Here is an 18,498-nt window from a genome sequence, read left to right on the forward strand (position 1 = left end):
GGAAGAAAAGGTAAAAGGTGTTCCGAGTTTTGAGAATTAACCAATGGGATTCGAAGTCAACCACCTACTTCATACAACTGCCAATCAAATCAAATGTTGTTATTCGTGACGAACAAACTGGCAAATTTGAAAATGTGAGTTCCGAAGAGAAGCACTTGGAGACGACGTTTTCGGTTAGGACGAGAAACAGTGAATATTTTTGGAAAATACATGTGCCCGGGTTGAAAAAGTTTACAGACTTCTTATGCGTTTCTACTTTAGCTAACCAAAATGACAAGTGCTGCGAAATTAAGACGGGATGAAATAAGGAAAGACAACATCCCAGAAATTATTCTTGATCCAACTTCTGGCAAACGTTATTTGAAAGGACGATTTTTGGGGAAGGTAAAACAGTTCACGCCGATGTTTTAAATTTAATTGTCATTGTAACATTTAAACCTCAGTCATTAATTTCAGAATTTTGTATCATATATGTTATATTGTGGTGTTGTAAACAATATTCACTAAAGTTATTGAGAGGAAAAAAAGTCAAAATGGCCGTTGGAACGTGTTACGACGTGTTCAAAATCTAATCGATGATAGTGTAATATTTTTCGTTAGGCCTAGGCCTATATATTATATGAATACAGAATTTAAAAAATAAATACATCACTGTTATAGAACAATGCTCGTTTTATGGTAAAAGTATTAATTATAAAATTCAAATGAAGTTTCCACCAACTGCAGTTTTAAATGTTCAATTTAATTTGAAATATTGAACGTTGACGGCAATGGCCCCATTGCCAGATGTATACAAATGGCAGGGTGTTTAACTTTTGAAGACTCGTTTTGTCGTGGTTTAAATATTTTGTAATGCTTATCGTTTGATGTTGACATTTATTGGGTATGGTATTTTTTTATTGTCTAGTATTGCTTTGTTTATAAAATAAATGATGGAAATTTTAAAGATAAAAATTATGTTTACATTATAATGACGCCGTAAATAATTGATGCACATGGTGTTATTTATTTACGAATTTAACATCGCCAGTGACAACTTTTGTTTATTGGGGAAATTTGAATTTTGAACAAAGCTTGTTTACATGATTGACATGGATTTGAATTTCAGGTCATCCAAGTCTTTCAAATTAAACTTGGCCTGTACTGCACTCTAACATTAAATTTTGGCACCGTTCACTGAGTCAGTCTTTTGTCTCTTTTGTTCTTCTTAACATTAGAGATGTTTATCCAATACTGTATAATTAAAACCATTGTTTGTTCATTATGGAAATCAGCTGATTATATACTCATTGTCGCAACAATATTCTTTTTGTGACAAAATCATTAAGTTATAAACAAATTGTTAGTTATATACAGAAACATACTTCATTAGCTTTAAATAGTTTATGATTCAACTAAAAACTTACAAATTTCTTTATTATTAGTGATTATGTATACAGTAGTCCAGGGGTTGACACTAACTTAATCGCCCTGACACACCGCTGGGCTGCCAGGTTTTGAAATGAGGCAGCCCGGGCTGCCAATGGTGAAACCCCTCCTAGGGGATTTGGGGGCATGTCCATACAGCCCCTAACCCCAAATCTGAGGAAAAAATGGCATTTTAGATGCAGTTTCTTGTGCATGCTGTCGAGTTCATTCTGAGCATAAAATATTAGATCTTACACCAACAGGTTTTATACCAAAAAGTTTTGGAAATAAAATTATTGAAGTAAACGAAGAACATTTTAGCCAGACATATACATCTGGCAGCCCAACCAGATTCCAGGCACCCCAGGGCTGCCGGGCTACTGTTAGTGTCGATCCCTGAGTACTATGTACATTTTCACTCTAGAATCCCAATTAAGCTAATTAGTCATGATCACACACCAAAATTTTGAACTCACAACAGTTAAATGATTTTTTTTTTTTTTTTTTTTAATCATATATCTAGGTTTCTTTCAATCATGCATGTACACAGCTCACCTATGAACAGTCAATATAATTTACTTATGTCGTCCAGCTCTGTTAGATCAAAATCCAATTCAGATCTATATAATTATACAATTCAAGCACTCAAACATTTTAGGATTCTGATATTATGTGTCGTTGTATTATAAGCATGTATCAAAAACATGCCATGGTTCCTTTACCATCAAGTTACCTTAAAAAACTAACATTCCATTATGATCTGTATCATTTTATTCTGTTTATTGTTTTGGATAACTGTAATTATAAGTGCATAGGCTATAATTAAGCAGTTTTTTTTTTGTTTTTTTTTTGTCTATTTTCACAGATTTTATTAATGCCTGAAATTGTGTTTTGGATCAAGGTCAATCAAATAAGCTGAAACCTTAATTTTGATGTGTTTATCGGCTGTCTTAGGCAGTTCCAACCTGTTTGTAGGGGCCAAGTGGTTAAGGTGTCCCGACACTTTATCACAAAGCCCTCCACCTCTAGGTTGCAAGTTCAAAACCCACGTGGGGCAATTGCTTGGTATACGTACTGACCGTAGGCTGGTGGTTTTTCTCCGGGTTACTCCGACTTTCCTCCACCTCGAACACCAGGCACGTCCTTATATTAAATGACCCTGGATATTAATAGTACGTAAAACAAAATAAACAAAACCAAACCCCAACCTGTTAAACTAAAAAAGTAATTTCCTGACAGATTTGTTCACCTTATAAAGTATAGATCAATATTATATAGCCATGATTAAATCAAATGTCACAAAAATACTCTGATCAATATAATTAACCATGTTTACAATCAGTCTCATTTTATCTGTTTCAGGGTGGCTTTGCAAAATGTTTCGAATTAACAGATGTGGAGACCAAAGAAATTTTTGCTGGCAAGATCGTGTCCAAGACACTGCTGGTCAAACAACACCAAAAGGACAAGGTATTGGTCACTGAGGACTATGTCTGCCCCATCTAGATCTGTTAACAAAAATATTTAAATGTCATTTACTGCTATTTTCCTGTCAATATAAATGCAGCAAATTTTGTAACTTTTGAATCTTTGGTAAAATCAGGGTTTTCCCTGAAGCAGTACCATATGCATGTTTCCAATTCTGTCTCTGACACAAAATTCTTCAGTAAAGATGTTATTGATGAAAGTAAAGACAACATCACTCTAAAGATGTGATGAGTATACATAATCATTTTAGATACTGTACAAATTATAACAAAATGACAATCAAATGGCTGTCATGATCAGCTTATATATATGAAAGATACAGAGGCACTGGTCTAGTGGTAGGATGCAGGGCTACACGTGACCGAAGGGTTGCTAGTTCCGGTCCCAGCACATGTACAGACGCTGTGTTGTTTCCTCGATCAAGATGCTTTACTCCCGTGTGTTTCAGTCAACTTAGCTGTAAATGATTATGTGGTAGGGCAGTGCAATACATGTTGTCAATGTGTGTAAGTTGTCAGCACGAAAATGGCAGCTCTGGCTGCATGCTCCCCAGGAGTTGAGAAAGATATTGGCTGGATGCTAAAGACCCATTAACCACAGATAATAATTTGTTAACCGCTTTGAGACTACCCTGGTGAACTGTCAAGACTGATTAAACTCCAGATCTAAAGATTACTATATCAGATGTGCTTTGTATTGGTGATCATTCATAAATATAATTTTATTTTCCAGATGACCCAGGAGATTAGTATTCACCGCAGTATAAACTATAAATACATAGTCAAGTTCCATTCCTTCTTTGAAGATTCTGACAATGTCTACATTTTACTGGAGCTGTGCAGGAGAAGAGTAAGTTTTTTAAACAATGGATATTGTTTTGTACATATATGTGTCACCAACAAACTGCTAATCTCGTGTCTGCAGGTTGCGGAAGAATAGAGGAAACTCTTTGTTTGTGACCGATTTTAAGTCAAAATGTCAAGACTACAGTGTTGCTTTTCCAGCAGTGGGGTTATCATTGTACTTTAAAGTTTTACATTTTGATCTAAATCTGTGGCCCTTAATATAAGTATTGGGATAGTTAGATCACATAATGGACAACCCAAAACACCATTCATTTACAAACTTATCATCCAAAGTATATGGTCCTGTGACACTTGAAAATTTAGTATAGCTGTAGGGATGCTAGGAACTTTTAGAGTTCCATGTTAAGCTCAGCTTCTCATTTAAAAGTATCACTGCTATATATAACATTGCAGTATGGACATCTCAGCATACCTTATTAATTATGTGAATTTAATTTTGTTGCATTTTGGGGTTAGAAACCTCAGATTTTGAGAAACTACTATAACATCTTTATTGCTCCTCCAATTCATTTACAAATTAGTTGATGTGCTCTACCGATAGTTATTTTGGAATAAATTCAGTAATGTTTCTTTTGTAACTGTCCAATTTTTCTGACAATTTGTTTTTTAATTTTCAGTCACTCATGGAACTTCACAAGAGAAGAAAGGCCATCACAGAGCCAGAGACTCGTTACCTTGTACGACAGGTTATTCTCGCATGTCAGTATCTCCACAGCAATAAAATTATCCACAGGGATCTGAAACTGGGAAACCTATTTATCAATGATGATATGGAAATGAAAATTGGCGACTTTGGACTCGCAACTCGCGTGGATTATGATGGAGAACGGAAAAGGTGAGCTTTCTTTGTTTTGTTTTTTTGTCTTTAAAAGTTACTATCTGTACATGTCATGATTTGGATAAATTTGAATTAAAATCCTTTAAAGTAGCTTTCCATTCACATGTTCTTTTTCATTGATTATTTCAGAATCCAGATCGGATATATATCTACAATATAGGGGTTTCAAGGCAGATACTTTCAGAAAATACACCATATATATAACGTTTTAAAATGAAACATGTTTTATTATTTTTTTCAAGAACGTTATGCGGAACACCAAATTATATAGCCCCTGAGGTACTCAACAAAAAAGGACACAGTTTTGAAGTGGATGTTTGGTCACTCGGTTGTATTGTGTAAGTAAAGTTTGTGAAATTATATGTGTTTTTTAACCCAAACTTACTCAAAGGAAACTGGTTTACAATTATTATCACAAGATTTTGAAAAATTTGAAACATAATTTAAAAATTTAACTGTATTTGATAAAAATCTGTGAGCTCTTATATTTTATCTTCTACACGACCTTGGTCAGTAGCTATAATTATGTGTGTGCTGTGCTGTGTGTAAATAGGTCACTTTGACTGAAGCAAAAAAAAAAAGATTTTTCAAACCTTTATTTCTTGACACAATTTCACTTTTCTCTGGAACTTCATACTCTGGGCATTAAAAAAATTGAACCTTACAACAAATTTAATATCTCCATCTACGTTTTTGTAGGTATACCCTGCTTGTTGGGAAGCCTCCATTTGAGACGACCTGTCTGAAGGATACCTACATGAGGATTAAAAAGAATGAGTACCACATCCCATCCAGAGTTAGTCAGCCCGCCAAAAACCTCATCATCAAACTACTAAAGGCTGATCCCACAGACAGACCCAACATGGAGAAAATGCTTGATGATGAATTTTTCACTTGTGGTTAGTAACTAATATCATTGATATTTTATCATTGTCATTATAGATAAAATGCAAACCCAAGTGGTGATTTTTGACCAGAGTTTCATGTTTTTAGATTTGAGTGAAACATTTGCAGATATGGAATGTAGAAGAAAGCATTAATGCCATGCACTTTAAGCACACTCTTCTTATTAAAGAAATAAATATTGAGTATTCTTTATCCATAACCCATAAATTGCCATGATACATCAAGTGATCTTTATTATATAGGTTACCTGCCAAGCCGCTTGCCAACAAGCTGTCTGACGATGGCGCCACGCTTCGACACGCTTGCCAAATCTGAATCCCTGTCCCGACGGCCATTACACGAAATCAACAGAGCAGGTAAAGGTTAGCAGACTGTTTACTCTAGAAGTGCCAAGTTTTGGTTAGTAAAACAACGTTAGCTGGCTGTGTTTTATTCTAGAAGTGCCAAGTTTTGGTTAGTAAAACGACGTTAGCCGGCTATGTTTTACTCTAGAAGTGCCAAGTTTTGGTTAGTAAAACGAGGTTAGCTGGCTATGTTTTACTCTAGAAGTGCCAAGTTTTGGTTAGTAAAACGAGGTTAGCTGGCTATGTTTTACTCTAGAAGTGCCAAGTTTTGGTTAGTAAAACGACGTTAGCTGGCTATGTTTTACTCTAGAAGTGCCAAGTTTTGGTTAGTAAAACAACGTTAGCCGGCTATGTTTTACTCTAGAAGTGCCAAGTTTTGGTTAGTAAAACAACGTTAGCCGGCTATGTTTTACTCTAGAAGTGCCAAGTTTTGGTTAGTAAAACAACGTAAGCTGGCTGTGTTTTACTCTAGAAGTGCCAAGTTTTGGTTAGTAAAACGACGTTAGCTGGCTGTGTTTTACTCTAGAAGTGCCAAGTTTTGGTTAGTAAAACGACGTTAGCCGGCTATGTTTTACTCTAGAAGTGCCAAGTTTTGGTTAGTAAAACGAGGTTAGCTGGCTATGTTTTACTCTAGAAGTGCCAAGTTTTGGTTAGTAAAACGAGGTTAGCTGGCTATGTTTTACTCTAGAAGTGCCAAGTTTTGGTTAGTAAAACGACGTTAGCTGGCTATGTTTTACTCTAGAAGTGCCAAGTTTTGGTTAGTAAAACAACGTTAGCCGGCTATGTTTTACTCTAGAAGTGCCAAGTTTTGGTTAGTAAAACAACGTTAGCTGACTATGTATTATTCTAAAAGTGCCAAGTTTTTGTTAATAAAACAACGTTAGCCGGCTATGTTTCATTCTAGATGTGCCATGTTTTGGTTAGTAAAACAACGTTAGCTGGCTATGTTTTACTCTAGAAATGCCTAGTTTTGGTCAGTAAAACAACATTAGCTAGTTTCAGTTAGTAAAACAAAGTTAGCTGGCTATGTTTCATTCTAGAAGTGCTAAGTATCGGTTAATAAAACATTTGATATTAACATTGGGAACGGTATTCCCAATTTTCTCCATAACAAGTGGTAACGGTGGTCTTTTTTGGATAGAATTGGCCAGTGGTCACTTCACAGCTTGTGAGGAGAAAAACAATGCTTACAATCATGTGTAAAGTTAAGAGAATCTCCTGATTCGAATGATTCTAGGTTAACAGTGCAACTGATTGAAATGGTCTGATCAAGTGAAGTTGTAGACAACAGTGTCATGCTTTTGTATGTATATATCTCTCAGCGCCCTCCAAAGATATATACCTTATAAGATTCTTCCATACAACGTAATGGGCACCAGTCGGTTTGATAGGGAGGCCAGGTATTAATCTGGTCTAGCTTGCAGTTTTAGTTCATACCTGCAGGTATGAAAATTAAATTCTCTAATTTTATTATTTTAACATTTGTGTATTTACCATGAATGTGAATGAAAATAACTGTGATCATGAAACTCCTTAGTCGAATCAAACCAAAATTTCTTGATTTATTTTTCTCCTTATTGGAGGCTATTGCAAGCTGATTCCCAAATCAATGAAATTGCCATATCATTGAGAATCAATCTTAACATGAAATACTGTTGTGGTTCTATACAGATCCCAACACAAGACCAACCACAGCCTTACCTGAAATGATGAAGAAAGATGAAAAACGTCCTGAGGTGTCCGAGGATGATGATGTAGGCGGACGAAACAGGAAAGGAAGTACGTAGATAAAAACATTTAGAATCCACAGAATGGACAATTAATATGGTTGTATTTATAACAAGATCAGTGCTTTTCCTAGTCGATATGGACAAGTGCCACCTAGTGGAAACTTTTGTTTTTTTGTATATCAATAGTGTTAGGGAGTCCAAATATTGCTGGATTCCAAGTCCTTGCATGAAAAATACCAGATTTTAAAGATTTTGTGAATGTTGGTGACTTCATTGGAAAAAATAAACAACATTATTCACATTTGACGGCACACATTTACATGTAAAAACACATTTGGCCCCAAACATAAAGGCTAGCAGTAGCTAGAGCAGCATTTAAAATCTGGTTTTAAAAATTGCTTTTAAATGATTGGATTCAGTGACTTATCTGCAATGTTTGGGCAAGGGAAAGCAAGGTAATGGTGGTTTGAGTAAATGTTGTTATCTTTAAACCTAGTTATGTGAAATCCTCTGTTAATCCTGTATCATTTGATTGGTTGTTTATTGTATAAACACTCTCCTCCTCCAGGTGATCAGGAACCAACAGATTTCTACCTGTCCGACTTGTTTGCCCAGTTGGGAGCTGTAGTGGCCGCTCGGCCCTCAGAGAGAGCCCTCGTACAGGAAGGTTTGTACCAACTTGATGTTGACATGTCTTTATATAGATAACATTTCTTATGAGGGTAGGCGGGTGGCACAGTGGTGACACACTTGCCTTTCACTAAGGCAGTCAGGGTTCAAATCCTCAATCTTACGTGAAAAAGTATGTGGTCCACGTGGGTTTCCCCTGGGTTCTCCAGTTTCCTCCCACAGTAAGACCGCACACTTTAGTCCAGGTCAACAAGCCTGATTAATATAACTTGCTATAACTTGTTTCGCAATTGTTGTAAAAGAAATTGGTTAACATTTACAATATTTCTTTATTTGAAAGTTATTTCCGATACACCTAGAAATTGTTTTCTTCTATAAAGGTATTACATTTACCAGAAGGAATGTAAACTTGATATAGTCATTGTGTTCTGACCAATGAAATCACTGCTTTGTTAACTTTGTGACCAATGAAATCACTGCTTTGTTAACTTTGTGACCAATGAAATTTCTGCTTTGTTAACTTTGTGACCAATGAAATTTCTGCTTTGTTAACATTGATGTTTTGCCTGGTTATAGAGGATGCTCTAGACCCTGCGTGTATCCCCATCTACTGGGTTAGTAAGTGGGTTGACTACTCTGACAAGTACGGCCTCGGTTACCAGATGTGTGACAACAGTGTGGGGGTTCTCTTCAACGACTCAACACGGCTCATTCTGCTGGCCAACGGAGAGTAAGTACTACACGGCTAATACCGAAAGTTGGCTATGTCAAACTGTTTTGTCCAACATCAGTTTTGGCAGATATTTACATGCATACAATAAAGAATCTGAAATAAGTTTTCAGTCATTTTATGTAAGATTTTATGAAATAAGCCGTGGTGAGCCATAATTAAAATTTCCAAGATAAGTCTCATAACACCATGAAATTAAAATAAATTGAAAATTTCTTTTAATCACATACCGTAAATATTCGCGTATAGTGCGCACTTTTTTAAAAAAATTAACAAGTGAAAAAGACCACTGCGCACTATACGCAAGTACAAGCCTTTTTCCAGTCAGAATGAATGTGATTTTACCGTGATTTGTGATCGTTTCCTTTCACAGCAGGATTGATTTAATACTTATATATATATATATAACATATATAAAGCATTTAGAAAGTTATAGTTAACAAATAATCAAAGAAATGAATAGTTATTTTGATGTTTAATTCCTTGAAATTGTGTATTTATCAGCAATTACGTGGATTTATCTAAGTCGATCGTGAGCCACACGTTCCGTACACATACGATCTCACTTGAGCATGTTCCCGTATTCAGATCCAAAACGATGTATAACATCTCAATTAACATCAAACAAAACTTGAAATGATATAGCAGTACTTAGTTATTTCATACTTCTAAATTAATCATCTTATAAATCCAGAGTGCTGCCAGAAACTGATAACGTTCAACTTGTTTATTTACGGAAGCTGTAACAGCACGCATGCGCAATTAGGCAAGGGTAACACTAATGCCTTGATCTCGTGCGGCAGTCACTGACCAACTGGCCATATAAAATACGATCTGACTTTGAAAACTACCGGGGTACTCTTATTTATCGTCTGCACTGTAGATTTATCCATTACACATGTTAATTCATTGACATAAAAGTTGTGACCAGCACAACGACAGCAGACTTGTTTCCGTACTGTATACAAAATGGCGGCCTGTGTTACATTACGTAGCAGTCAATCTTGTTATAATGGAGCTTAATTAGCTTTGCATGTTTGTGGACAGATACCACAAGAGATCATACCTGCGTGAAAATCACAAGGTAATTGTGGGTAGGATTAATTATTTTGTTTGTACAACAGCGTAGATGGGACCGCTACAATTTACAAGCTGACTAGGCCTGTCGCGGTATAATGTAAACAACCTGTCAATCCAATGTGTCAAATCTGACCGGTGATTCCAATTAAATGTGGTAAATACAGTGTCTGAAAGTAACTCTGAATTCTCCATAGACAATAGGTCTACAGAAAACTGAAATTCCATAGCCCAAGTAATTTTTCCATAGACCCATTTTTTACAACATGCTTTTAGTAGCAGAGTGATAGTCGTTAAACTTATTGTGAAATAAGTGCAATGTTGTTAATGAAATAAAAAAATGAGAATCAATTGTAATTGTTAATAAGATTTTTATTTGTGATTGTTAATCAGTTCTTTTTTAAATTTTATTTTTTAAAATTTATTTTATTGAAAAGAAGCTGGCATCATTTAACATGTTGACAGTTTTTTCTGATTCGACCATAGCTATATTGTGTACAAATATCCGGCAGGATTTGTCATTCTCATATGTGATCCCATTGTCTAGTTTTTTTGCTCTATCAAGACGGCAAAGTGCAACATAATCAAGAAATGAAAAATCCTGTTTTGCTACCGCATGGGCATTTCTGAACTTGTTCCTCAGATTTTGTAATTGAGCTAAGCTGAGCTGTCTCATTGCTGTGACTCCCTCTGACTTATTTGGCTCTCGTTTGTTTAAGAATGCCTTCTCGGCATCTTTATGGCTTATACTTTCTCATGGGCCTTGACACTATCTAATTTAAAGTTATTTGTACCATCAACCCATATCTGGGACAGCGAATTTCCCGTACCATGCTTATTTTTCTTTTCACAACAGTACCTACATTTCATCACGTTGTCCTCGACCTCGTAACATAACCAGTCTCTTCCAACAAGCCAGTGGCGTTGAAAAGTCCTTTCTCTGGTGTTGTCGTCATATGCCTTTCGTTTAGCATGTAACTGTGTCGCCGAGGAATAAGCAGAGGAATGTTTTCGCTTCGTATTTGGTTTAGCACCTTCATAATACTTTAACATGTGCGCCATGTTGTTTTGAATAACTGCGTCATGCAAACGCTTGCATCGTTCGGTGTCAAATCACTCAGACGCTTGAAGCAAATACACCCTGCTGACGCGCTTTTCTCGGAAGATTTACTTTTATTTTGTGCTCATTTATTACTGGATCATTAGTCAAAAGACAAGGAAAGATTTTGTTATCATGTGTCACGAGGAAAATTTAATATCAAGACTGAAAAATTGCATAGCCAATCGGTCCAACACAATGAATTTTTACATAGACCGATCAGATTTTCTGTGGCCTCGGGCCATCGGACCACCTTTACTTTCGAACACTGTAAATAAGCTTTCATAAGTTACAAATTCCTATCATCTTATGCTTTAGAATTCATCTACCGCTCAGTGGAATATTGAAAAAAAAATTTTTTATTTTTTTTTTGAAAATGAACCTCAAAAACATACATGCGCACTATACGCGAGTGCGCACTATACCCGAATATTTACGGTAATGTATCTTTGTCACGTTTCCAAGTAAAAATGTGGAGAACTTAAACAGATAGAGGCAGATATATCTTGTCATTGTCCAAACTCTAAACCACGATTGATTACTGATTGGTGTAGTCAATTAAAACCGTTCCAGGGTGTGTTACACTAGAGAAATATTATAATACGTAAAATAACGTATAACAGGCTGATTGTATGATTGATGTTCAAGAGTGAATGGTAATAAAAGTTGTCTACCGGGACATCTTCACTGATTGAACTGAATTTATTCTGATAAATACCCGATTAAATCGTGGAGTCCCCAATTTTTACTTGGCTACTGTTTTTGTTTCAGGAACGTACAGTATATCGAGCGTGACAGTACGGAACACTACCACACCATCAAGGTGTTCCCCGAGACACTCAACAAGAAAGTCACACTGCTCAAGTATTTCAGGAACTACATGAACGAACATTTATTAAAGGTAAAGACAATTCAGTAATATGGAGCATTCAATTTAGATATTCATGTCAACTCATTTTTTCCTAGGCTGACTGCTGACAGACATACTTTGGCGATATCAAATCTCATTTCGCTATATTATGTTGATGTTACTTATTTTTTTCCACACGGTCAGTTAAAGTTTCAGTATAAATTGTTTGGCATTGAAATTGAATAATTTTCATATTTTCTGACAGTGCCACAGTTATATATATAGTAACTTGTTAGATGTTTATTCTGGACTGATAGAACCTTTCACTCCCTTTGGGATGAGAAAAGGGATCTCAACTCGTCAATTGACGGGGAGGTTGTTGAGTTGCCAAACTCCAGGTTTGTGGAGTGTTTGGCAGCCTCAGAATCTTATCCGAGGATTGAGATCCCCCTGTCTCACTTCCAAGTAGGTGGATGATTTTCTTCTCCGATACCCAGTTTATCCTCTTTTGTGTCTAAACATAATTATATATTTTGATGGTGCATTAGTGCAAGACAATGTTGATGCAGTGTGATGGAATTGTCGCCATGACATCATTGTATTGTTGCCGTGATGTCATGGCATTGTTGCCAGCATGTGTCATTCACATACCTAAGGGGTTGACAGAGAAATCACACCCTAGGTAAAATGGAAAGCAAACCTGTGAATGATGGGGGAAAATAAAGTCTTGCATCAGTGCAGTTGTAGATATCCCTGTTTGGGATTTTAAGGCAAAACACATTTTTGAATTGTCTTATTTAAAACTAAGTGACTAAGTTATGCTGTACTATGTCTGATTTCTCCCCATCAAGATAAAATAAGTTTAGTGTTTTTTGATTACCAAGGTATATACCAAATGTTATTGTATTACAGGCTGGTGCCAACATGACGCCACGCGAAGGGGATGACATGACTCGACTACCTTTCCTCAGGACCTGGTTCAGAACACGAAGTGCTATCGTCCTTCACCTCAGCAACGGCACACTACAGGTAAGAAGGCGGGACGGCGTGTGTCCTCTCAAGATCTAGACCTTGTGTCTAGGTCCGTCAGTTTCATATCAGGCACACTACTTGTGAAATAGCAGGACAGCGTGTGTCTTCTCAAGACCTTGTGTCTAGCTCCTCTCAAGACCTTGTGTCTAGGTCTGTCAGTTTTTTATCATACACACTACAGGTAACAAGGCGGGACATTGTGTGTCCTCTCAAGACCTTGTGTCTAGGTCTGTCAGTTTTATATCATACACACTACAGGTAACAAGGCGGGACATTGTGTGTCTTCTCAAGACCTTGTGTCTAGCTCCTCTCCAGACCTTGTGTCTAGCTCCTCTCAAGACCTTGTGTCTAGCTCCTCTCAAGACCTTGTGTCTAGCTCCTCTCAAGACCTTGTGTCTAGCTCCTCTCCAGACCTTGTGTCTAGGTCTGTCAGTTTTATATCATACACACTACAGGTAACAAGGCGGGACATTGTGTGTCCTCTCAAGACCTTGTGTCTAGCTCCTCTCCAGACCTTGTGTCTAGCTCCTTCAGTTTTATACTAAACACACTACAGGTAATATAGCAGGACAGCGTGTGTCCTCTCAAGATCTAGACCTTGTGTCTAGGTCCGTCAGTTTCATATCAGGCACACTACTTGTGAAATAGCAGGACAGCGTGTGTCTTCTCAAGACCTTGTGTCTAGCTCCTCTCCAGACCTTGTGTCTAGGTCTGTCAGTTTTATATCATACACACTACAGGTAACAAGGCGGGACATTGTGTGTCCTCTCCAGACCTTGTGTCTAGCTCCTCTCAAAACCTTGTGTCTAGGTCTGTCAGTTTATATCATACACACTACAGGTAACAAGGGGGGACATTGTGTGTCCTCTCAAGACCTTGTGTCTAGCTCCTCTCAAAACCTTGTGTCTAGGTCTGTCAGTTTTATATCATACACACTACAGGTAACAAGGCGGGACATTGTGTGTCCTCTCAAGACCTTGTGTCTAGCTCCTCTCCAGACCTTGTGTCTAGCTCCTCTCAAGACCTTGTGTCTAGCTCCTCTCAAGACCTTGTGTCTAGCTCCTCTCCAGACCTTGTGTCTAGGTCTGTCAGTTTTATATCATACACACTACAGGTAACAAGGCGGGACATTGTGTGTCCTCTCAAGACCTTGTGTCTAGCTCCTTCAGTTTTATACTAAACACACTACAGGTAATATAGCAGGACAGCGTGTGTCCTCTCAAGACCTTGTGTCTAGCTCCGTCAGTTTTATACTGGGCATCTCAATACCCTATCATCAAACTTACCTCTTTCTTATGGTGGGTAGGAAATCCTGCCCATGTCCATCTTTGCATCTGCCACTAGTTACAGGAAATTCACTCTGTTATCGGTCTTCTAAATTCTGACGTGATAGTATGCAGCACGTTTTCAGTCTTCTATCTTTGCTGCTTCATATTCATTATTAAATATTACACATTTCACAGATGATTTGAAAGTTGATTCATGTGAAACTTAGAAAATAGAAAAGATCCATCAAGTTGGAACCAAAAATGTAAAACTAAGCCACATTACATTGTATCTGTGTATTTCATTACTCAGCAAAATGGAAATATGAGGATCTATACATCTTACAAACCAGATGTAGGTCAGTAAATTGCAGACTTGCATTTTGCACTTTCCTGACTACACTTATGCTTCTAGATTTGCTAAATTTCTTTGGGATGACTTGAGAGTTGTAGATTGTTGAAAGGTGACAGTTGAATGTTTAATTTACATTAATGGTTTTCTTTCCATTTTCAGATCAACTTCTTCCAGGACCACACCAAGATAATTCTGTGTCCGTTGATGCAGGCTGTGACATACATCGATGAAAAGAGAGACTTCCATATATTCAGACTATCATTGATAGAGAAATACGGGTGTTCAAAGGAACTAGCAAGTAGAATTCGCTACGCCAAGACCATGGTCGAACGTCTCATGACAACAAAGTCTGGATCAGGACGTGTTCGATCTGCAGCGCCACCATCAACTACAACCACGTAGGTTGGAACCTCTCATCAGTGATGTGTAACTAGATACATGTCCATGTTGTGTAACCACGGACATGTCCATGTTGTGTGACTATGGACACGTCCATGTTGTGTAACCATGGACATGTCCATATTGTGTAACCACGGACATGTCCATGTTGTGTAACCACGGACATGTCCATGTTGTGTGACTATGGACACGTCCATATTGTGTAACCATGGACATGTCCATGTTGTGTAACCACGGACATGTCCATGTTGTGTAACCACGGACATGTCCATGTTGTGTAACCACGGACATGTCCATGTTGTGTAACCACGGACATGTCCATATTGTGTGACTATGGACACGTCCATGTTGTGAAACCACGGACATGTCCATGTTATGTGAATACGGACACGTCTGCGTTGTGTGACTAGACTGCCATGTCACACCCGTGTCATGATCTAAAGATCTCTGATACAATTGACAAACGGTTGCCATGTATTCACTTGGACTCGAGGAGAATGCCCCAAGAGCTTAGAATATAAGGGCAGTAATATGATAAGAAAGACAACCATATATACACAAGGCCTCTACTCTTTACCCAGGGACCATGTTATAACTTATACAAACATACAGGAATCGTTAATGCATTTAAACTATGTACATTATTTGTATATATTTATACCGTTGTCATGTACGACGCATCACAAGTTTGCCTTTACCGATTCTTCATCTATCTCTATTTCTCGATCTTTCCTTCGTTTTGATGTCTGCTTGTATCCTACTCAGAAGTTTTGCTCCTGTCCGAGTTTTGATTGGAAAGCAGAGCAGTTAGGAAATTAAGTGTTCAGAAACTATGATGGGGGACGGATCTTTTTCAAAGTTAACAGTCAGCATAGCTTGGCCCTTTCACTTGATTAAAACTGGCTGGACCACAGTCTTAAGACCTTGTGACCTGAACTCTTTATAATGCTTGTTAGTAAAGGGTTATGATCAAGGTCGGATTTTAGATCTCAATTTTACAGATCTGCTTCAGATTTTTTCTTCTTTATTTTTCTTTTCCTTTTTTTTCATCATGTTTTTTGTACTTGATTTTTATGGTTAGAACAAGTTTGTTAATATGTTTCTCTTCTCTCTAACTCTAAACTTAAATTATACTTGATTTTTATCCTCACTAGTGATTTTCATATGATTGTCTCAAAATGTAACTTACAAGGTCTGGTTTTAATGTATTCCGACTGTTCACTTCACAGAACATCGAAAAGATGATGATTTGATTCTTCACACAAAATAGTGGCTATTTCAGCAAAACATTCTATGCATGATGTAGCTTAAGAAAAAAAAACTTCGGTACTGTTTGAATGTTAACATATCTGGCTACTCGTGATTTATAATTCACTAAATGGCCCCACAGAAACTGGAATCTGGTGAGATAGATAATTTACTGGAAAAGCCGAGAATGGTTCTTGGTGTATCAGTTATTTTAGTCATGGTGTATTGGTATCTAATTAGAAAATAGTGCTTTGTTCTTGTCAGTTCAGGATAATTCAGTAGTTTTGTTTATACGGTATTATTAAACATAAACAGAATATATGTTTATTCGATGTATCCATTAAAATCAGTTTAAAATCAATGCAATATACAGGTTTTATTAAATGAAAGACCAAATTTCATTCTAGATAGAATCCTTTTAAAATGCTTGAAATTTTGATTTCGTCTAGTGGCTTTCTTTATTCTGCTGGTAATTAAAAGTATCTGACAGTTTATATTTTGAAACGAAATACGCAATTATATTATCTTTCTTGAAATGTTGTACTGTAAAGTCTTGGATCAGTTTTTAATCATGAATTAATCAAATATGAAGATGATTTCAGGTAATTAAAGTTTGAGATGAAAGGAGATTGTTTTAAAGTAGTGCTGTTTCAGTTTGGAGTGCCAGGGATTTTTTCCTGTTTTAAACAGGGGTCAAGTGTCTATGATGAAACGGGAGAGAGCTATACACATACTTTTTTCCCCCCTTTTTTTTGTTGTTGTTTATGTTGACTGCTGCATCTTCAGTCGTTTAGAAGAGGATAGCTAAAGTTGTGTAGCCGTTAACACTGTACTATATGTGATGTAGATGTTGATTACTTACCAGATAGGTAGTGGATTTTGTTTCGTAATTTATTATTGTTTACCTAGTTTGATCTGGTTTCTAGGATTTTCAGGATTCCCCGTTTGGATTTTCTTTCTCTTTCTGTATCACAAGTGTTCATTTACTGAGGGTTGGAATCATGGTTTTATGCATGGTAGGAGAGAAAGATCTACAGTAGACAAAAATGTCTGTATGTATATATGCAATTGGATGTTATAGTTTTGGATGGCAATGATATATCGATTGAAAAAATATTATTTCACTGCAATGAAGTGAGGATTGTGATATGAAAGTTTAAAAGTATAAAAGATTGTTACTCAGTTGTGCTAGATATGAGTGACGACAGTATCGAGTGTGTGTGTGTGTGTGCGCGCGCGCGTGTTTGAAAGTCTGAATTAGTAATCAATTTATTAGGGAGTGCATGTGAGAGTTGTGGTATTTGATGTTGAAATGACAGATTCTCGGATCCAGGTAACTGGGCAAATAATTGTACCACATCTCAGATTGTTATAATGTGTTGTTGAATCATGAATCCTCATAGAAGCATTTGCACATTTGCAGTGCTGTGATTTCATTGGTTGATATTTGTAATTATGAATTCATACTACACTGATGGCATTTCTTCCATATTTATGATCATTGTAGAAAAAAAAATACATTTTGTTACATTTTTACTAACGAGAGACAATGGATTCTTCAACCTCTGACATTTATCTTTATATTGACCAATCAGAACACTTCTTTGTATACACTGCATTCAAAACCGCAGGATCTGTTTCATCGCAGAAGGTAGAATGTTCAAACATCTAAACAATAAATTTTTACAAAATGGACTTTTTACAAATTTCATCAGATAGAAGAATTCTGAATAGTAGTTCTTTCAGAATAGTACTTTTGATGTCAAGCAGGAATTAACGTAGATATGGCACAAAGAATTGAACTATTAGTTCAACTCTTTTTCATTGTTTTAGTTTTAAATATAATAGAATGCTTTGTTTAATACTGTGTATAACACTTATACAATCAAATACACTTCTGTCATAGACTTGTTTAGACTTCACCAGAAAATCATTGAATCTCGTCTCCTGTATCATACATCTGTATCACTGTGATTCTATGTTAAAATGTCAATGATATCAATAAAGTGCAAAATAATCGATGACTTATCGTTATGTTTGTTTGTATTAAGTTTGTACCTGCTGCAGATTCAAAACGTTTAAAAGATGCTACATCACCGACATCAGTGTGATTATGAACAAAAACAGGACCTGCCCCCATCATGGCCCAGTTCAAAAGGTGATTAATTAGCTGAATCACTTGATTAGTGAAAAGTTCATTTCTCATTTGTTGTAAAACCCGTGAGTATATCATC

At 36.6% G+C, this 18,498-nt stretch overlaps 1 protein-coding gene across 2 annotated transcripts; it reads left to right on the plus strand.

The window, feature by feature from the left end:
* The first annotated feature begins 127 nt into the window (after positions 1-127).
* LOC117335616 (serine/threonine-protein kinase PLK1-like) lies at positions 128-18,288 on the plus strand. 2 transcript variants are annotated; one of them, XM_033895737.1, is made up of 13 exons: positions 128-384; positions 2,770-2,877; positions 3,628-3,744; positions 4,379-4,596; positions 4,842-4,937; positions 5,299-5,498; positions 5,748-5,867; positions 7,521-7,628; positions 8,148-8,246; positions 8,786-8,939; positions 11,887-12,016; positions 12,878-12,994; positions 14,777-18,288. In XM_033895737.1, exons 1-13 carry the CDS (start codon positions 271-273, stop codon positions 15,017-15,019), a joined length of 1,824 nt encoding a protein of 607 aa, XP_033751628.1. In that variant the 5' UTR covers positions 128-270; the 3' UTR covers positions 15,020-18,288. The 2 variants fall into 2 exon arrangements, with proteins under 2 accessions (XP_033751628.1, XP_033751629.1); XM_033895738.1 differs by having other exon boundaries at positions 5,748-5,861.
* Positions 18,289-18,498: the final 210 nt, after the last annotated feature.

Source organism: Pecten maximus, chromosome 10 (assembly GCF_902652985.1).
Source record: "Pecten maximus chromosome 10, xPecMax1.1, whole genome shotgun sequence".
NCBI lineage: Eukaryota > Metazoa > Mollusca > Bivalvia > Pectinida > Pectinidae > Pecten > Pecten maximus.